At 43.0% G+C, this 22,082-nt stretch overlaps 1 protein-coding gene across 1 annotated transcript in view; it reads left to right on the top strand.

Moving 5' to 3' along the window:
* SDC2 (syndecan 2) overlaps window positions 1–19,313 on the top strand; it is an 82,242-nt gene extending 62,929 nt beyond the window's left edge. The window contains exons 2-5 of the mRNA XM_075270342.1: window positions 11,256–11,367; window positions 12,682–12,824; window positions 13,789–13,903; window positions 16,440–19,313. Of these exons, the coding sequence (XP_075126443.1) occupies window positions 11,256–11,367; window positions 12,682–12,824; window positions 13,789–13,903; window positions 16,440–16,603 (534 nt within the window). The 3' untranslated portion in view covers window positions 16,604–19,313. The remainder of the gene's footprint in view (window positions 1–11,255; window positions 11,368–12,681; window positions 12,825–13,788; window positions 13,904–16,439) is intronic.
* Window positions 19,314–22,082: the final 2,769 nt, after the last annotated feature.

The following is a 22,082-nucleotide window of genomic DNA, read 5'->3' on the forward strand; positions in this document are numbered from 1 at the left end:
CAGGATGGATCCATGCTTTCATGTTGTTGACGCCAAATTCTGACCCTACCATCCGAATGTCGCAGCAGAAATCGAGACTCATCAGACCAGGCAACGTTTTTCCAATCTTCAATTGTCCAATTTCGATGAGCTTGTGCAAATTGTAGCCTCAGTTTCCTGTTCTTAGCTGAAAGGAGTGGCACCCGGTGTGGTCTTCTGCTGCTGTAGCCCATCTGCCTCAAAGTTCGACGTACTGTGCGTTCAGAGATGCTCTTCTGGCTACCTTGGTTGTAACGGGTGGCTATTTGAGTCACTGTTGCCTTTCTATCAGCTCGAACCAGTCTGGCCATTCTCCTCTGACCTCTGGCATCAACAACGCATTTCCGCCCACAGAACTGCCGCTCACTGGGTGTTTTTTCTTTTTCGGACCATTCTCTGTAAACCCTAGAGATGGTTGTGCGTGAAAATCCCAGTAGATCAGCAGTTTCTGAAATACTCAGACCAGCCCTTCTGGCACCAACAACCATGCCACGTTCAAAGGCACTCAAATCACCTTTCTTCCCCATACTGATGCTCGGTTTGAACTGCAGGAGATTGTCTTGACCATGTCTACATGCCTAAATGCACTGAGATGCCGCCATGTGATTGGCTGATTAGAAATTAAGTGTTAACGAGCAGTTGGACAGGTGTACCTAATAAAGTGGCCGGTGAGTGTATATTAACCAACATTGAGCGCTCAATGTCTCTGCATTGTCCTCAATATTTACAGTGTTAGCCAAACATATTGGCACCCCTGCAATTCTGTCAGATAATACTCCTGTTCTTCCAGAAAATTATTGCAATCACAAATTCTTTAGTATTATTATCTTCTTTTAATTTATCTTCAATGGAAAACCAAAGCCAAATTGGATATAATTCCACAGCAAACATAAAAAAGGGGGTGGACAAAAGTATTGGCACTGTTTGAAAAATCATGTGATGCTTCTCTAATTTGTGTAATTAACAGCACCTGTTACTTACTTGAGGCACCCAACAGGTGGTGGCAATAACTAAATCACACTTGCAGCCAGTTGAAATGGATTAAAGTTGACTCAACCTGTGTCCTTGTGTGTACCACATTGAGCATGGAGAAAAGAAAGAAGACAAAAGAACTGTCTGAGGACTTGAGAAGCAAAATTGTGAGGAAGCATGAGCAATCTCAGGGCTACAAGTCCATCTCCAAAGATCTGAATGTTCCTGTATCTACCGTGCACAGTGTCAACAAGAGGTTTAAAGCCCATGGCACTGTGGCTAACCTCCCTAGATGTGGACGGAAAAGAAAAATTGACGAGATTTGAACGCAAGATTGTGTGGATGGCGGATAAAGAACCTCGACTAACATCCAAACAGGTTCAAGCTGCCCTGCAGTCCGAGGCTACAACAGTGTCACCCCGTACTATCCATCAGCGTCTGAATGAGAAGGGACTGTATGGTAGGAGACCCAGGAAAACCCCACTTCTTACCCAGAGACATAAAAAAGCCAGGCTGGAGTTTGCCAAAACTTACCTGAGAAAGCCAAAAATGTTTTGGAAGAATGTTCTCTGGTCAGATGAGACAAAAGTAGGAAAAGGCATCAACATAGAGTTTACAGGAAAAAAAAGAGGCCTTCAAAGAAAAGAACACGGTCCCTACAGTCAGACATGGTGGAGGTTCCCTGATGGTTTGGGGTTGCTTTGCTGCCTCTGGCACTGGACTGCTTGACCGTGTGCATGGCATTATGAAGTCTGAAGACTACCAACACATTGTGCAGCATAATGTAGGGCCCAGTGTGAGAAAGCTGGGTCTCCCTCAGAGGTCATGGGTCTTCCAGCAGGACAATGACCCAAAACACACTTCAAAAAGCACTAGAAAATGGTGGTGAGAGAAAGCCCTGGAGACTTGTAAAGTGGCAGCAATGAGTCCAGCCCTGAATCCCATAGAACACCTGTGGAGAGATCTCTTGATGGCAGTTTGGAGAAGGCCCCCTTCCCATCTCAGGGGGGACCTGGAGCAGTTTGCCAAAGAAGAATGGTCTAAAATTCCAGCAGAGCCTTGTAAGAAACCCATTGATGGTTACCGGAAGCGGTTGTGCGCAGTTATTGTGTCTAAAGGTTGTGCTACCAAGTATTAGGCTGAGGGGGCCAATACTTCTGTCCGGCCCATTTTTGGAGTTTTGTGTAAAATGATCAATGATTTGACTTGTATTTTTTTCATTCTCTTTTGTGTTTTTTTTTATTGCAAGCAAAATAAATGAAGATATTACCAAAGAGTTTGTGCTTGCAATCATTTGCTGGAAGAACACGAGTATTATCTGACAGAATTGCAGGGGGGCCAATACTTTTGTCCAACACTGTAGTTTCAATATATTTCCCTATTTATATGTTAAAATATCTTTTCCAAATTTGCAAAGATGTGAGAAGATGCACGTCTGTAGTCTAAAACACTTAACGTATATATATGTGACTTCATGCCAACGATCTGCATATATATTATTAATAAAAGATGAGTAAATATAGACATCCGAGATCATGCGTGTGTGTGTGTGTGTGTGTATACAGACAGCTTTGTAGACAATATCTGGCACTTGGCCACTTTCCACAGTGAGTATTGGCTCAGAACAACTCGAGTCCTCGATAATGATCTCTTTGAAAAGTCAGGCTGGGTATGGAGCCAACCAAACAGATTGCCGCGAAGCCCACGTTGATCTCGCCACATCTTCCGAATTCACGTTCTCTGGATGCAATAGACGTAGACGAGCATTAAATTATTCTCAAGTTGCATCGTACTTGAAAGGGGTAGCTTGAAACGTCTGAGCCCCAATGCAGAGTCTGTAACTGGTCCCACCATTTGCAATGAAACTTTATTTTATATATGGTGACTTGGAAGGGGCTTTGGGCTCAATCACCCCTCTGCTTTTTGCTTTGCCTCCGATTATGACCTTGGACATATGTGACCATCGCTGGTGCTCACTTCCAAAAATAATCCCATCATTTGTCTCTTTGTTCAGAAGAGATGACACCTTGTAGCTGTACTATTTTTTTTTAAGATGGGCGTATTAGTTCCTCTCTCATGGCAGGGAGCAATAAATCAGCTGTTTGGTGTGAGATCACACGGATTACACGAAGCTGTAAATCGCACAATGACAGTGGAATTAAGCGTGTAACATGTGAAACTACCGGGGTCAGACAAATGTTATTTGTCAGGAGAGACAGTCGAAGTATTGATCCCTGTATTAAAGTTTCAGGAGGAAAACACAGTGATGTGTGTATAAGAGGATTAGATGACTGTATGATGTCCTCGCGGATTATATCGGATGTATGGTATTCTCAATGGAAATGTCTCTGGGTTTCTATGAAGTTACAGAAAGATTATCACCCCTGCTAGTATCCCTCCTTCAAATCCAAGACTTCCTAATCCAATGGCTTCTGGGGGTGCGTGCGCTGGTGCTGTGCCATCCAGACCGGCTACAAGCAATTCTGTATTACAGGTTTCCAGTCTCAATGTTTTTTCATACTGATGACCGATCCATGAAATTAATAATCCGTATGTGATTGGTTGGAGTCCAACATCCAGACCCCGTACCAATGACCTGATCTGGCTTCTAGGAGCAGCAAGTAAAAGATGCAAAAGTGCACTACCCCGACGTCACCACTAGGCAATTTACAAGGCTGCAGCTCTACACCTATGAATAGTGGTGCCTAGAGGCAGCTGGATCGGCTGATCGGTGAGGGGTTTGTGTGATAGACCCCCACCGATCAGATACTGATGTATGGGTCATCAGACATAATAATCCACCTTAAAGGGATCCTATCATTAAAAAGCTATTTTGTGTGACTAACACGTAGGAATAGCCTTAGGAGAGGCTATTCTTCTCCTACCTTTAAATGTGTTCTCTGTGCCGCCGTTCGGTATAAATCCCATTTTTTGTCGGTATGCAAATGAGTTATCTTGTAGCACTGGAGGCGGTCCTCAGCGCTCAAACAGCACTGGGGGCGTCCCCAATGCTAAGAGAGAACTCTCCAGCGACCCTTCCATTTTCTTCAGGAACGGGCTCTTCACGCGTCTTCTTCCGGCGCTGGAGTCAAACTTCTAGGCCTCAGGCAGAGCCGTGCACAATTTAGTCTACATTGGCCATACATTTTTGGTGACATGGGTAGGATGATACTTAGACAAATGTACTAACAAGGATAGCTTGGTTCATGGACAAAGACATTTTTTAAACACCAGGGGACAAACATTGTCAACTTCCTATTAGACAACGAGTCCAGAATTCCGACGTGCTAACCCTTTGTCTCCTGCACCTATTGTAATTTTTTGCACCTCGTGTGGTCGAGTGTGTATATTTTTCCTGTTGGACAAACAGCTGCCAGTCTCATCCTGGTGAGAGTCTGGTGACCCCCCCCCCCCCATAGCTAATCCTACTGAAATGTGATGGTTTGGTTGTTATTAACAGAATCTGAATGGGAAACTTAAAGGGAGTCTGTCATTTGAGTCCAACATATCAACCCAGTCCTGCAGGGTCTCTAGGCCCTGCACCCTGATATGCCAGGTCCTGATGACTCCCTTTTAATGATCTGAAAAATTATTTTATATATAATATTAAAGAATATAGCAGATGTGGGGGAGAGGGCTCCTATACATGCACCGCACCCCTGTGTATCCATCTATAACAGTCCACCAGCAAGTATAAGCCATAAAATTCATGATCTCCGTTCCTTACATACAATCTTATTGACAGTAATAAGCTAGTTTCACGTTGCGATGGGTCCCTGTGTTGTACAGGCTCCGCATACAATATGTCCGCCCCTGGCACTGACACTGACAGTGTGGGAATCACAGGTAGCATTCCTGACTATTTTTCATTTTCTGTTTGAGCCGAGCACCTCGTAAAAGCAATGCATTGTTCTCTGATATTTCAAAGCCTGGCATGACAAAGGCGCAGGGGTAGGGTCATGTCTGCCGAGCGATGGTTTGATGGTGAAGTAATGAGATAATGAGAGTAATTAATCCCGTTTTGTCAGGTACGATGGGACCTCTCTAATCCCGCACTGTCACTCTTCTAGTTTTGCTTTTCTTTACATCTTTATATTACATTTGTCGGATGAAGGTGGTAATTGGGAGTTCTGTACACCGGGGAGTGGAGAGAGGTGTCATGATTGCAGAGAGGGGGTAGTGATGGCAGAGAGGGGTTAGTGATGGCAGAGAGGGGTTAGTGATGGCAGAGAGGGGTTAGTGATGGCAGAGAGGGGGTAGTGATAGCAGAGAGGGGCTAGTGATGGCAGAGAGGGGGTAGGGATGGCAGAGAGAGGGGGTAGTGATGGCAGAGAGGGGCTAGTGATGGCAGAGAGGGGGTAGGGATGGCAGAGAGAGGGGGTAGTGATAGCAGAGAGGGGGTAGTGATGGCAGAGAGGGGGTAGTGATGGCAGAGAGGGGGTAGGGATGGCAGAGGGGGTAGGGATGGCAGAGAGGGGGTAGGGATGGCAGAGAGAGGGGGTAGTGATGGCAGAGAGGGGGTAGTGATGGCAGAGAGGGGGTAGGGATGGCAGAGAGGGGGTAGGGATGGCAGAGAGGGGGTAGGGATGGCAGAGAGGGGTTAGTGATGGCAGAGAGGGGTTAGGGATGGCAGAGAGGGGGTAGGGATGGCAGAGAGGGGGTAGGGATGGCAGAGGGGGAAGTGATGGCAGAGAGGGGGTAGGGGTGGCAGAGAGGGGGAAGTGATGGCAGAGAGGGGGAAGTGATCACAGAGAGGGGGTAGTGATCGCAGGTACAAGCCAACCAAATAATAGTTGTTCTGTCTCCACTGCAGTCACGCTGGCTCTTATTGCCATCAACAATATCCCTACTCAGGCTGCAGGCCCATTGGGTAGAGTTGAGTAAGTTACGTGAGCAAGCGTCACAACATCAACAAGCAGAAGAGTTCTGGCTTCTTTGGAACCGAGGGTTATATTGGTCTTAAAGCTTGGACTGTTGAGCTTTATTGCTCCCTGAATAATCCCTTTAATCACCTTTCCCTTAGAATAGGTCATCAGTATTAGGTTGATGCAAATCTGACACCCAGCACCACTACCGATCAGCTGTTTGAAGAGGCTGCAGCATTTGGACTAGCACTGCTACTCTATTGTTACTTACCAAACTCGGTACTAACCACTGTATAATGGTTGCCCTTAATACTGCAGCTCAGTCCCATTCACCTCAATGGGACTGAGCTGCAGCATGGTCACGTGACTGATCAGCTGATCTCTGGGGGAAGTAATGGGCGCCATGTTGGTGTCCATCTTTTCATGGCTCAGTCTCTAGCGTCTATTCCATTATTTCTGTTCCAATGACTAGACAGAAAATCTGCAGATGTGAACCAAGCCTTAGATGGTCAGCAACGCCTGCTGCAATTGTTGGGTTTGGCTGAACTTAACCCCTTGTGTGAATGGCCGCCATAACTCTACGTTCGTCAGTTACCAGGCCAAGAACTAACACAATCCAAAATAGTTTTATCGTTTCTGTCACCTACAATCTATCGCTACACCAGGATATATGGAAATTCAGTTCCTATAGACAGATTTAATGCAGCTGTACATTAAAAATAAGAGAAGTGTTTGCATTAATATCTACGGCCTATTACGCTAGATCATAAATCCAGGTAAAGCAGCTTGGCGAGTCGCTTGCGGCAGTAAAACACCATTTTGTGCAAATTAAAATGCACAGCCAAGTTTGGTGAGCAGCCGGCATGTGGGCCCAAGGCTGGGGCACGGTCACGAGGAGGATGTTAAGCCGTATCCATTTACGGTGATTTCATTATAATTCATGTGATGACCACAGAGGGCCGCGGAGTGATGAATGGCTTCCAGCAGGACTAGGACTCGGGCCATAGGATTTAACGCTCATGTCCAAGACTACTCATTGCTATTAGGCTGGCCCTCCACAATCTGGCCAACGACACTCACATGGATCCAGAATTTTATTCATGATTATATGACATATTTGTTGATGTCAAAATCAATATTTTAATGTGTGATAATAAATATATATATATATATATATATAAACTTTTTTTTTTTTTTAATTACATTTGGTTTTTCAAGTTCGTATGCTCATTGATTCCTATATAGTTCATTTATATATATATATATATATATATATATATATATATATATAAACTAAGAGTGCTATTTTTTACCATTGTACATGAGGGACGCACAGGGCGAGTTCTGAATGATCATCAGGTTACCCACTACAACGTACAGCGGCAGGGTGGTATATGACATATATACCATTTCCATTAACACGCTGCAGAATAAACTGCAGTGCAAAGTATCCGGTGCTGCAGGTTTTGAACCCGCAGCATGTCGATTATTGCTGCAGGTTGGGCCTCTGTTTCAAAGGCTTAAAGCTGGGCAGTTGCCCGAGAATCGTGACTTGAAGCCACGGTGAAAACCAGATCATTTCAGATTATTATTTTTTTTTATATTTGCTGTGACCTCGACAGACTTCCCACAATGGACATGTCAAATACGGCCTTGGCCTTAAAGAGAACCAAGTATATCGAACCGACCCTGCAGATAGATTAGGGACACCTGACTCAGATGGCATTTTCTCCTTGTCCCTCTATTGCCAAGGTGCCGCTGTTTTTGTCAATCTGCAAATTAACTCTTTGCAGAAGCAATGGCGTCACGGTCTACTTCTTTGGAGCGATGACGACAACCTCATTGCTCCAAAGATCTGACTTGCGTGTAGACAGAAACCGTATCATCTCCTCCACAGAAGTACCGATTCACGTGAGGAAAAACCTGATTTTGGGGGGCCACACGGTGGCTCAGTGGTTAGCGCTGCAGCCTTGTGTTCAAATTCCGCCAAGGGCAAAAAAACATCTGCAAGGAGTTTCTATGTTCTCCCCGTGTTTGCATGGATTTCCATCCCATATTCCAAGGACATACTGATAGGGAGGGGGGGGGGGAATGTACATTGTGAGCTCTATGTGTCTACATAAAAAAAAAAAAACTAAAAAAAAAACTGATTTTGCTCATGTTATCCTATCTATCTGTAGGGCTGGTGATAGACTCCCTTTATGCTGTTTCTAAAAATAAAATTTCATGGAGTTGGACAACCCATTTCATATGATATCTATAGCATTGAGCGTATACCCAAGGTATTTTTGTCCCAGACCAGTTAGAGTAAGTTCACACGGGGTTTTTTTGGTCAGGATTTTGAGACCGTGTCCGCCTCAAAATCCTGACCAAAGAGACGGCTCCCATTGAAATCATTGGGAGCCGGTCAGTTCTTTTTTTCTTGGAAGTCGTTTGTTTTGGCTCCCGGAAAAAGAAGCGACATGCTCATTCTTTCAGGCGGATTCGCCTCGCGACAGCTGTCTGAAGACACTCCCTCCTGACTAGGCCCATTCATTTGGGCCTAATCCGGAGCGGAGTGTATGACCAGTCGCAGCTACCCATATTTTGGTCTGGAACCTCAGGCGGCCTCCGCCTCAGGTTCCGGACTAAAAAAAAAAACCATGCGAACTTACCCTTAATGTTTCCTCCAATTTTCTTTTGAAAAATTTGCTACCTAGTATTACCCTGGACATGACCATAAATTTAACCCCAGTGCCCTTGGCATTTGTGGCATCTAGCAGAGCGCCTGGTACTGAGCAGTAGAGGCTCCTTCACCCTTACTAACCTGTATTCCTCTAGTTCCTCTCGTATTTACATTCAGCCCAAATTCTTATTATCGTTGGAGATTTATCATAAGTTTTTCTAGCCCTTCTTTCTTTTAGCTTCGTGTACCGCCAACGTATAGCAACAGCTCCGTGTGAAACTTGCCTAAGGCCTTGTGCTTGCAGGTAGTCGCAAGGCCTAGAGTCACAGTTCTGACCACAATGATCGAAGTGACTGTGTGGATCGTGACCTTATGGTATAGGTCACATATGGATTCTATAGCCATCCCACTCATGAATTTGTGAAGGAAACGAGGCGAGCCCTGCGAGTGTGTGAAGTTTACAAGTGTTAACAGGTTCCCCGTGTTCTTACATAGGAGTCGCTTGCATTTTATCTATAGTTTCCCTTTTAATTGGCACCCGTGGGCATAGCGCGACCTTTGTTTCTACCTTGTTATAGCAGTCAGACCAGAGATTAAGAGGCTTCTTAATTGATTCACAACAACATAAATCTGATTTTTTTTTTTTTTTTTCCCCTGTTCCTTTATATCTGCATAGGTGCTGAGGCTTGTCGGCGGTAATTATTTTCTGTACCGTCACACAGCGTGACATTTATAGATTCATTTGTATGATTGTGCCAATAACAAAGCAATTGCTCGGCGCAGAAGTACAGCCAAAGATGAATAAAGTATTGTTCTACTTCAGCAATCTCCAAAATGTATTCATGGAGATGATAAATGCTTATGACTTGTACCTTGGGGCTCAACCAACGCCTTCATTTTTCCATCTGACTTCAGGTTTATTAACATTCGTGTGAATTTGCCCGACGCGTTTTTACAGAAGGCGACAAGTATTAACCCTTTGTATGTTGGCACACATGACTCTAGCTTACAGAGGACCTAGAAGGTGGGGCATGTTCTACACCGTTCCTAGCCCTACAGCTCAACATCATGAGCGTACGAGAATATAAAAGTAGTCAAAACTAATGGCCCATATCTCTGTATCCGGGGCAGATATCTGCAAAGCTGAAAGTGCATTGAATTTAGCTCGTTGTTTGCTTTGCAGTGTTATATAACGTTCCCTATGAAAGGTCCTATTTTTGGTGATTTTTTTTTTATTTATTTTTTCCCCACTCTTATTTCAGTTTTCACTCTGACCACTAAGCCTAATACTAGACTGACATTTGCCTATTATGTAGACCAGCAGACCAGTTTACAATAGAACATACCAGCTTTATAGATAACATCACTGATCGATCTTTACATCCACTACTGACAATAGATGATCTTAGGCCCCGTTCACATCTACGTTCGGTAATCCATTCAGGGAGTGCGCTTGGGAATTCCGAACACATTAAAAAGCAGTTAGCAGAGAAACCACATCGACTCCATAAACCCGTGATGGTGAACCTATGGCACGGATGCCAGAGGTGGCACTCAGAGCCCTCTCTTTGGGCGACCATCTGTGCAGCAGATTATACTGTGTGGGGACCAATGTGCAGCAGATTATACTGTGTGAAGACCACTGTGCAGCAGATTATACTGTGTGGAGACCACTGTGCAGCAGATTATACTGTGTGAGGACCACTGTGCAGCAGTTTATACTGTGTGGGGGCCACTGTGCAGCAGTTTATACTGTGTGGGGGCCACTGTGCAGCAGATTATACTGTGTGGGGACCACTGTGCAGCAGATTGTACCGTGGGGGGGCCACTGTGCAGCAGATTATACTGTGTGGGGGCCACTGTGCAGCAGATTGTACCGTGGGGGGGGCCACTGTGCAGCAGATTATACTGTGTGGGGGCCACTGTGCAGCAGATTGTACCGTGTGGGGGCCACTGTGCAGCAGTTTATACTGTGTGGGGACCACTGTGCAGCAGATTGTACCGTGGGGGGGCCACTGTGGAGCAGATTGTACCATGTGGGGACCACTGTGCAGCAGAATGTACTGTGTGGGGACCACTGTGCAGCAGATTATACTGTGTGGGGACCATTGTGGAGCAGATTTTACTGTGTGGAGGCCACTGTGCAGCAGATTATACTCTGTGGGGGCCACTGTGCAGCAGATTGTACTGTGTGAGGGTCACAGTGAAGCAGAAAGCTCTATAAAGTCCCATTCGTATGACCATATATTGCATTTCTGTAATTGTGTGCAATTCTGGACCCGCACATTATTAAGGTTAAATTTCCATGTTGGCACTTTGTGATAAATTAGTGGGTTTTGGGTTGCAGTTTGGGCACCCGGTCTCTAAAAGTTTCTCCATCACTGCCATAGACTATAATGGGGTCCGTGTGTTTTCCACGCGGTCTCCCCACAAATCATGTGGAGGGAAAAGTGCTGCTTGTACTTCCCTTTCCGCATGATTCGTGTGGACACCATAACTCTCCCATAGATCACAGTGAGTCGGCTCCAGCCTATTGCTATGACTATGCTGTAAAGCAAATCACTAAATATTGTTAGAGAAGAAGCTCAGGCAAGATGGCCGCCCCCATAATCCTGCACTGAAAATAGGATAAAAAAAAATCTACAATCGAAAATTAAAAAGTGATCTATTTCACCTGGCTTTAATAAATTAAAAAAAAAGTTGATAACTGACAATATCTATGTCTGGTTTTACAGATGGTGGCCACAACATCAGACAGAGACTTGTACATCGACAACACTTCAGTTGAGGAATCCTCCGGAGTATATCCAATTGATGATGATGACTACTCATCTGGTTCAGGATCAGGTACATTTTTTGGGCTCCTACAATATTGTTCTCTTTGTTAGACACTTGGCATAGATGAGCATTGGATGGGGGAGGTGTAAAGTATACCGCCACTGTGCCCTAGTGCACAAAACAAGGCATAAAGGCATGGTTGGGTGTGGAAGACGTTGACTGGCTTGGGATGAGGTTGAGAGGAGATTGCTCTTTTGGAGGAATGGACAAATGTTTCCATAGAGAGGCTCCGAATTCTTGTAGAAAGCCTTCTCAGAAAAGTGGGAGAAAGGGGAGAGTACCTCCATCTTAATGCCTATGGATTTACAATGGGATGTCCACATACTACCTGTGTGATGGTGCCTTGTCCAGATCTAATCTGGTTCTTGTTCATTACAGTTATGTAGCATGCGGGTGCAAATGTTGTGGCTGATAAGGGAAGGGTGTTTTTGGACACCTATATAGTCAAGATGTGTTCAGTGGATGTTTGCTTGTAATGATGGCCGTTCACTCTAAGGACAGTTATCCATTACGATGATATTTTTTGCAAAACTTTATATGTTGTACCAAGCCATGAGTCTTTGGTATAATAACCAAGAATGTGTGGGCTTTACTTTTTATGGTCTAACCCCGAGACCAATCTGTTATACGGAGCCGCTTCCACCGCGCACCAATACACAATACAGGGCTGGAAGCAGAAAGCTCCTTCCACTGTATAGCGGTCGGGCGCCATCACTGCAGCTCGGCTCCCACTGACTTCATGGACCACTGAGCTGCAGTGCGGCGCCCAGCCGCGACACATTGAACCCTGTGTTGTATACATGACTGGTGCCAGCAGCTGATCAGTTGGGAGCCAGATGTCATCCCCCTACCGATCAGGTATTTACGACTGATCCTGAGGACAGCCCATAAAAAAAATTAAGCCTAGATGACCCCTTTAATATATACGAGTCCAGTTATCATCAGCCATGGTCATTCTTTATATATTATTTCTGCTTCTAAATTTTAAGAAATGGGAATTTGGTACAATAGAAACTGGTTTACGTATTCACACGTTTTCTGCATTCCAGGAGTTGGAGGATCTAGAATAGAGCTGGAAGTCTCTTGGTCTAGTCAGATCCATCTAGAATTGGTATGCTGAAAGTATCTAATAATCAACTTATTCTTGTGAGGTTTACATTGACAAGGTCCTATTACCAGCTACAAATTTCTACAAAAGTTCTGAAAATTTTTGAAAAATATCGGTTAGGTAGGAAGAGGTAAATTATTTGGTAACCTCCATCAATTTCTGGAGTTTCTATGGGTGTCAATATAGTTAAAATTTTCATGGTCGTGTCTTTTCAGGCGTCGTAGACGTTGATGACCAAGATGTCGCGGTACAGCTTACAACCGCCAGAGCTCTCCCAGAGGATCCACCAACCAGTAATGCTCCAGTAGTGGAGAGGACTACGCAGAAGATGCAGACAAACATAGCGGTAAATCCAGAGGTAAGTCCATCCTCCCATTGGTTTGAGGTACACAACTTTTTTATTCTTCTTAAATGATAGCTGTAAACCTGTCTAGAGCTAAGCAGTCACGTCTTAGATATAAGGAGGGTGGAAGGATGGGATTCGTAACAGGGCAGTGGAGTCGAGAGTCAGACTTGTTGGGTTGGGACCAGTTTTGGGTGGTATATTGATGTTCTTAGAATTTGGCCACTAGTGTTTACTAAATTGGAGACTGTGACTTGGAGACACTGACTTGGAGACTATGCCAGCCATTTATGAAGGGGTCGGACTGTGGGAAAATAGAGGCATCCAAGATGGTGGTTTGGCCTGTCAAGTCCACAAGCCTTCAAGATTGCCTGTCCTTTCCTACATAAAGTACTTCCTTAAGGAGTTCAACTTGTTCTTCATAATTCTTAGTCACCATTTACAAGTGTGTGTGTTCTGCACTGTATGGCAACTCTTCACCTGTTCTGACATGTCAGCTATTATACCAGGCCCAGGGACTTTGTGTATACTGGGATAGAAGCTAATAGTCCTAGTCCAAGTATATAGGACATTGCTAGTGACGTATCAGGAGTGCATGGTTTTGATGCATCTCCTACTTACCGGGGCAGAGAGCTGACTACATCTTACTTACAGCATGCAAGACCTTATAGGAAATGTGAACGAGCACTTTGCAGCTGCAGACCAGCAACAAACACAAACTTCACAAACTGTGATCACGGGGTGCCAATGGGTCCAGGTACTTAGACATAATGGTCCAACAGAATCCATCCATATTTGAAGGTTTGTGTCATAGGGTGGTCGGAGGGTGGGTCCCCAAGTGTTTTTTTTATCTGGTGGGCCCAAGGGAACTTGGGTTTGACACTGGTATTGTATACACAAACTCTGCTGTTTGCCTTTACACAGTTGTTTTCCATAAAGGAAATGTTATGAGCTACATCCGTATATATTTCTTCTTTAGGAGCCCGAGGTCAAGAGTGATAAAGATCAGTTAGAAGGCAATTCCAACAGGGAGGTAGAGGTGTACACGGAGAAGCAGTCCGAGAACCTATTCCACAGAACAGAAGTACTTGCAGGTAAGCGGTAGCATTGAGTAGAAATCTGTGATTTTTCTTTTTTTTAACTTTTTAGTTAATTTTGATAAATAAAACACACATGGATTAATAATCTACAAAGAAGCTACAAAAAGGATTTGTATAATAAGGAGAGATGAGCGAACACCCAAATGTTCGAAGTTCAAAATCCGCTCATTGTTCGACTGTTCGAACGGGTTTCGAACCCCATTATAGTCTATGGGGAACATATACTCGTTAAGGGGGAAACCCAAATCCGTCTCTGGAGGGTCACCAAGTCCACTATGACACCCCAAGAAATGATGCCAACACCCCGGAATGACACTAGGACAGCAGGGGAAGCATGTCTGGGGGCATATAAGTCACTTTATTACATGGAAATCCCTGTCAGCTTGCAATTTTCGCAAGCTAACTTTTTCCCATAGGAATGCATTGGGCAGCGTTGATTGGCCAGTCTTCAGAATTCGGCCAATCAGCGCTGGCTCTGCCGGAGGAGGCGGAGTCTAAGATCGCTCCACACCAGTCTCCATTCAGGTTCGACCTTAGACTCCGCCTCCTCCGGCAGAGCCAGCTCTGATTGGCCGAATTCTGAAGACTGGCCAATGCATTCCTATGGGTATGCGATGATGCAGCTAAAATGAGCGAGTGCACACACTCACCTCTGCTGTGCAGAGACTCAGCAGTGTCGAGCCAGTTCTACTCAACTACACCGTGTGCCGGTCGGCTCTGCTGTGCGAGCTCAGCACACACTCAGCTCTGCTGATTCTGTATACTGGCCAATCAACGCTGGCCAATGCCAGCGGTGATGCAGAGCTGAGTGTGTGCCGAGCTTGCACAGCAGAGCCGACCGGCACACGGTGTAGTTGAGCAGAACTGGCTCAACACTGCTGAGTCTCTGCACGTCTTCTGTATCTCATTCGGCCAATCAACGCTGCTCAATGTATTCCTATGGGAAAAAAGTTTATCTCACAAAAAACACAATTACACATCCGATAGAGCCCCAAAAAGTTATTTTTAATAACATTCCCACATAAATAAAGGTTATCCCTAGCTATCCCTGCCTGTACAGCTATCTCTGTCTCATAGTCACAAAGTTCACAATCTCCTATGACCCGGATTTGAAATCCACTATTCGTCTAAAATGGAGGTCACCTGATTTCGGCAGCCAATGACTTTTTCCGATTTTTTTCAATGCCCCCGTTGTCGTAGTTCCTGTCCCACCTCCCCTGCGCTGTTATTGGTGCAAAAAAAAAACGCCAGGGAAGGTGGGAGGGGAATCGAATTTTTTTGGAGTTTGCCACGTGGTGTCCGTATGGAATCGAACATCTCGAACAGCCTGATATCCGATAGAACACTGTTCGCTCATCTCTAATAATAAGGTTTATCTGCGGTATATTAGGTTAAATGCACACAAAGACAAGCCACATTCTTGCAGTTTTTACAACCAGAGCAAAAAAAAAATCCTATCCTAAAACTACTATTACATGAAGAGGAGCAGGTGGGCATTGCGTCATGTCATTACCAGCTGGAAGGGAGTATATAGTCACACACTGGGAATCTTAATCCGTCTCTGTACTGGTTATCGCTGGCTGCCATTACTATGGAGTTGGCTCAAAACTTGACTAAGGTCCCAAGGTTATCTAGAAGTCTTTGGCCTGAACACGTCCTATATATAATATTTATGCAGAGGCTTAATAGGCTGGCGTATATAACTATAAAACTAATAATAAAAAAAAATAAGTATAAACTGTCTCTTTTAGAAATAGAGCGGGTTCACACCTGCGCCCGGTCTCCACTTTCGGGTTTCCGTCTTCTGCCTAGAGAAACTGGACAGGAGACGGAAACCCGGTGGTCAGTTTTCAAACCCATTCAAGTGAATGGATTTGCAAAGTGACCGCCCATGAGCATCTTCTGCCTCTCCGCGGGGAAACCTTTTTTTTTTAACCAGACACAAAGTCAGACATGCAGGACTTTGTGTCCGGTTAAAAAAAAAAAAAATGTTTTGTCACGGAGAGGCAGAAGATGCTCACGGGTGGACACTTTACAAACTCATTCAAGTGAATGGGTTTGAAAAATGACCACCGGGTTTCCGTCTCCTGTCCAGTTTCTCTCGGCAGAAGACTGAAACCTGAAAACGGAGACTGTGCGCAGGTGTGAACCCATCCAAAGAAGGGTTAATATTTTGTTTTTGTCACTTAATACAATTATACGACTAAAGAAAAGAGAAACGTGTCCCATCAATATTTGGCGTGTCCTTTGCTCTGTGGAGGAGGAGGAGTCCTGAAAGTGACGATATAGCCCATATAAATTCTTTATAGGTTATGGGTTATACCATTTTCTGAATTTTAATCTGAGAACATTGGTACTTTCCAGTTTTAGTTATGCACTTAAAGGGTGACTAGTCTTACAGAAAATGACAAGACTGTAGTCCATCGTTTGTTCGGTCTTTCAGTATATGCGACACCAAGGATAACTATCCAATATCCGTTATAGACAAATCCCCTTTCTAAGATATCTCACATGTGATCTTATTTTGCAGCGGTCATTGCCGGTGGAGGCATCGGCTTCCTTTTTGCAGTTTTCTTAATCCTACTGCTGGTTTACCGCATGAGAAAGAAGGACGAGGGCAGCTACGACCTCGGAGAACGAAAACCATCCAGCGCTGTCTACCAAAAGGCACCAACTAAAGAGTTTTATGCATAAAATCTACTATAGTGTCTCTTTTTATGAGATCACTGAACTTCTTCTTTTTTTTTTTTTTTTTTCTTTTAAATAAAGCTTTTGCATAGAATAATGAAGATTTCAATTTTTTTTTTTTCATTAAAGAGCCTTGGAAGGCAACTTTATGATATGAGGAAAAATCCCATTGTATTTAAAAAAAAAAAATAAGAAAAAAAGAAAACTCTCTTCATGTATTCCTTAATAATAATAATAAAAAAAAAAAAAAGTAAAAAAAAAAAATCCTTACATTTTCGAGTGAGTAGCAGTGGCAGAGTATTATCTTTAAGACCATTGGTATTCACCAAGACGTCTCAGACCCTTTATGCATAAATATAAAAAACCAACCCTTGAAACGGTTTCTTCGTCGGGTCGACGGAAGGTTGTTGAATATTTTTAGCATGTCTCGGATCTTTCAAAAAAAAAAAAATTAGTTCTATTTCATTAATTTATCTGTTTCCAAATAAATGCCTTTAGTAGTTGTCATGGTGCAATTGTCTTTTTAGATCTCAGATATACAGTATAATAGTGTAAATGTACTTTTATTTTTTTTTCCTTCCTATGTAAACATAAAATCTGTATAAATCTGTGTAATGATATTCATTTTTTTTACACTACCGCTGTTTTTTCTTTTTTTTTTTCTTTTTTTTTTTCAGTGTACTTTCTGACCGATTTATGCTGACTAATGTGTAAAAAAAAGAGAAATGGAATATCTGTATACGAGCTGTTACTTACGCTAGTAAGCTACTTCTTTCAAAGGTGCATTTCCTCTTAAGTGAGATTTTTTTGAAATCTTCGGCAGTACACGCGGAGGATCTAAGGTTTACGGAGAGAATTTGTTAGGTTTTTCTATTTAGTCTACTTGTTTCACAATACAAAGACAACCTGATTTGTAGATCTCGTAGGTCAAGAGGCAATTGATCTTCGGTCCCTATAGTTGCTACTCTTTCAATACTTGGGGAAAGGAAACTGTACTTTCTTCTTCTTTTTTATAAATTGTTCGTTTTGTGTAACGTTATTTAGTTTAGTTGTAAAGTTTGGCATTTACTTTATTTTTTAAAAATTTCTTTCTATGCTTCCGTTCCTTTGTTGTCTCTGGATATTGGTTTCCAAATGAGAATGCTACATTAGTGGAGGTCCAGAAGTCGGTAGACTCGCCCAAAGGTCGTCTTTGGCCGTGGCTCACAAATTCCAATGTGGACGGTACATTTACCTTCTGCCAGGACCCCCTTTGTTGGAGGACCCGACTTCTAGCCTGACATCAATGACGCTTTCTAATTTTTCAAAAATGATTAATAGTGTTAGTGGAAGACCCAAGAAAAATGGTGGGTTGGAATTATTTCAATTTTTTTTTTTCTTGGCTTGTTTTTTTTTTTAGGTAACATTAATAGAGATGAGCGAACACTTCGGATCAGCCGTTCCGAACAGCACGCTCCCATAGAAATGAATGGAAGCACCTGTGATGCCGGCCGGCCGCCGGCAAAGTGTACGTGCCAGGTGCTTCCATTCATTTCTATGGGAGCGTGCTGTTCGGAACGGCTGATCCGAACAGTGTTCGCTCATCTCTAAACATTAACACTAAGGTTGATCTTAAATCTACAGCTGTAACGCAGCATGTAGGAGTGCAGACGATAGCGGTATATATGATTGCGGTGTAGATTTCTGACGGGTACGTTGTCTTTGTTATGCCTTTTTGTTGGCACCACATTTGAGGTCAGTTCCTTTAAAGAGCATGCTAGAATTTTAAGGGGTGTTCCATTTTGTTGTTTGAAGCCTTCCTTATGGGTTAAAAAAAATAAATCAATCAATCGCCATATACTCACCTGTCTGTTCGGCCAGGGATCAAGCGGGGAGTTTTTATTTGGGTCCTTGGTCTTTACCTTCTGCCCATGCTCTCTTAGAATGGACCATCAGCTTCTCCATGACTGATGTGTTCCTTTGTGGGACAAGGCTTGAGAAGATCGGGGATCCCAATAGAGACTCTCCACTGGATCCTTGGCTGAACGGACAGGTGGTTATATAAGGGGTTAAAGTAAAGAAATGGACCACTCCTTTGAGGGATATTTTCGGTATCAAAAAGCAAATTAGAAATGGAAACTTGTTCTCTCCGACCATAACACAGGCCTTAGAAATGATGTTCATTTCATTTTAGGAGTGGATGCACCTTTACCAACTCCTGTATAGGAGCGGGCCAGTCATACATTGCATATAATGATGTGCGGGTGAATCTGGCTACAAATGTATTACATATGCGATGAACCAGAATGAGACAATAGGAGGCTCTTCAGGAGTCGGGAGAGCCACGGGATGCTAAATCCTGATATGGACAATGGGGATGAGCCAAATCCAAAGACTATAACAGTATTCTGACAAAGTTGCAGAAGTCCATGGCCACTGTACAAACTCCTTCCCATTATGTTTCTTTTTCTGAAGGTACGACTAGGAGTTTCAAGAGCAATTTTTGTCGTTTTCACCATGCATTTAAGTTGTAAAGTCTTTTTAAGCCTTTGAAGTGCCTATGATTCCATGTAAATTGTTGCAGACTGTGTTACAGAGTGTATGACAGTAAACAAAAAAAATGTTGGTATTTTATAAGCACAGAAAAAAATTAATGGTAATTTTGTAGTCTTACATCAATAGACCTAAAATGTAATTTGGGAACATAAACACTACTAAATAAAAACATGTGGCCTAATAGTGGCTCTTATGTGTCATTATTTCTCATCACGCTGCTTTGTAATGGCAACCTTGAATTAGGTTTTCTTCTCGGTTTCCTTTACAGGCTTTTATCAAAAAAATGTATGAATTTAAATCAGAGGTTTATTACGGGAAAAGCTCCTTTTGTGTTCAGGACAAAAAATCAGACTGCAATTTTTTTTTTTTTGGAAGATAAGGAAACACAATGTGAAAGAGAAAAAAAATGAAAGACAAAAACCCTTTTCAATATACCAGGTTTCAAGGAGATGCGGGGTTCCTTTTCTGGACGTCTGGCCAAAAATCATGGCAACCTAGAAAACCAAAAATAGTAGCATGTCTGCATTTCATTGCCCCTACTTACTATTGGCAACCTTTGTAGCACCAGTTATTGGGAATACTCCACAATGGTGACACTTGCTCTACCCCAGCTTGTACTGAGTAGTGGTCAACTGTGGGCTATGCTGCTCCACTAACAGTGGATAAATTCCATTCAGCTGTCCAGAAATGAAAATGGCGGCCCAAAGTTTTATTTTTTTTATCTTCGCGCCCTGCTCACTACTTTTTACAAAAGAAGGAGACCAAGACCTGAGAAATTTAATATTCATGCTAGAAAATAGTTTTTACACGGTGGCTCAGTGGTTAGCACTGCAGCCTTGCAGCGCTGGAGTCCTGGGTTCGAATCCCGCCAGGAACAACATCTGCAAGGAGTTTGTATGTTCTCCCCGTGTTTGCGTGGATTTCCTCCAATTCTACAAAGACATACTGATAGGAGAAAAATTAATATGTACATTGTGATTCCTATATGGGGTTCACAATCTACATTAAAAAAAAAAAAAAATCTGTGCCAGTTGCTGGCACATAGGGGTACTCCAGAACTATTTAGAGTCCAAATCCTCTAATAAACCAAGCGCATCTCATGCAAGTGGGGGAGTTGATTGGCTTCCATATCTAGGGCCTTCCTAAATACCAAATCACACGATCCATATTGGCCAATAAAAGCTTGCTGGTCCTTTACTTGTAGCCTCACTAGCATACTCATAGCCTCACTAGCATACACATAGGAGCATATTTATGTCATTCAGTACGCCAATCTCCATATCCCAAGGCCACTGGAACATCAGTCTTGCTTATTAAAAGACACACACCTCTTTGTAAATGGTTCCCCCACGTGTTAAGCACCTGTGGTGAAATCCAGATCCCAATGATCGTTTTTGACAGTAAACCGAAGTTTATGATACTAAATGTAGTACAACTCCCATGTCATTTTTGTGTTCGACTTTTTTTTTATGCGAGAAATCTGGTGTAGATTCATTAATAATTCTGCCACAATGTTTTAGACCAGGTTCCAATAACAACCCAGCCATTTTTGTTTTAGAATGGGTTTCCATAACAAATAATGACATAATCACAAAAGAAAATTGGCACCAGGTTTTAATAACAACTCCGCAACATATGCGCAACAGCAAATATGGCCTTATAGGCTTCCACATCAGATAACCCAATAGAAGCCCACAGGTCTTTTTATTATTTGCCTCACTGACATACACACAGCTTTAGATCAGGTTTCTATAATAACTCACTCCCTGTTTCCATAACAACCCAGCAAAATATTCATAAAAGAAAATACGGCACCACTGTCTCACATGAAGGGCCATCTATTTCACATCACATGACCCTTATTAGTCAATGGAAGCTTCCAAGCCCTTCATTCTTTGCCTCACTGACATACACACTGTTTTAGACTAGGTTTAGATAACAATCCAGCCTATTTAGGAGCAAATGAAGTTTTTAACAACACTCACAAAACAGAATATGGAACACCTTACAAAGCCAGGTAATTCTGCTAGTGTTTGATAAATTTGGTGCATATTGTGGCAATGCAGACTCTAGCCAAATTGACAAATCTCCCCCACCGTGCCTAGTTTTTATACATACAATGTGAAATTCAAGATCGTTAAACAACCTCTTTTAAAGCCAATGTCAGATAAGCTATGGATAGCCTAACAATGTACTGCTATAAGATTTAGATTATGGATTGCAGGGGTTGTTCCTTCTGGAAATAAAATCCCAAGAATGCAAAAAACAGACTTTCCAAAACTTTGCAAATTCCACAGCTAGGCACAATTCCCATTCATTCTACCTGCTCTCCGCATGCACATATTGCACCTGTCTCTGCAATGAATCATGGCCCTACATGTAGAATCCATCTATTATAATAATCAATCTGTGCAGGGCGAAGCTGAAGGCTCAGAATAAGACGACTTCCAGACGATCCAGCGAAATTCAAGTGTTCTAATAACATAGACAAGGAACACAGTCTTACTAAACATTAGGACTTTTTTTTTTTTCTACGCAGGCATTCCTGATATTGCCAAGACAAAGTCTGCCATGCCCTGCTAATATTTCATGCGCACTGCTGACAGACGCCCGCATAGTTCTCATTCTTTCACAATATGAGATGAAGTTTGCAATGGAACGAAAATAAAGTCACCCAGTTCCAAAAAATATAATAATCAATGGGAGTATGGACTATGGAAGTGACACCTGGCATCTGAGAGTGGACTTATCCTTCCCAAATGTAAAGCACCATGGAATGAATGGTGCTATATACATAATAACAACAAAAACATGTTGGCTTAAAGGGATTTTCCATTTAAATATGGCCATTTATCAAAAAACAACATGTTGTCATGGTAGTTGGTAAAGCCCAGTGTTTACTTACCGGTTGCAATCTATGGCAGCGCTTTTCAACCTTTTTCCAATGGAA

The sequence above is a fragment of the Leptodactylus fuscus genome, chromosome 4, assembly GCF_031893055.1.
Source record: "Leptodactylus fuscus isolate aLepFus1 chromosome 4, aLepFus1.hap2, whole genome shotgun sequence".
In the NCBI taxonomy this organism is placed as follows: domain Eukaryota; kingdom Metazoa; phylum Chordata; class Amphibia; order Anura; family Leptodactylidae; genus Leptodactylus; species Leptodactylus fuscus.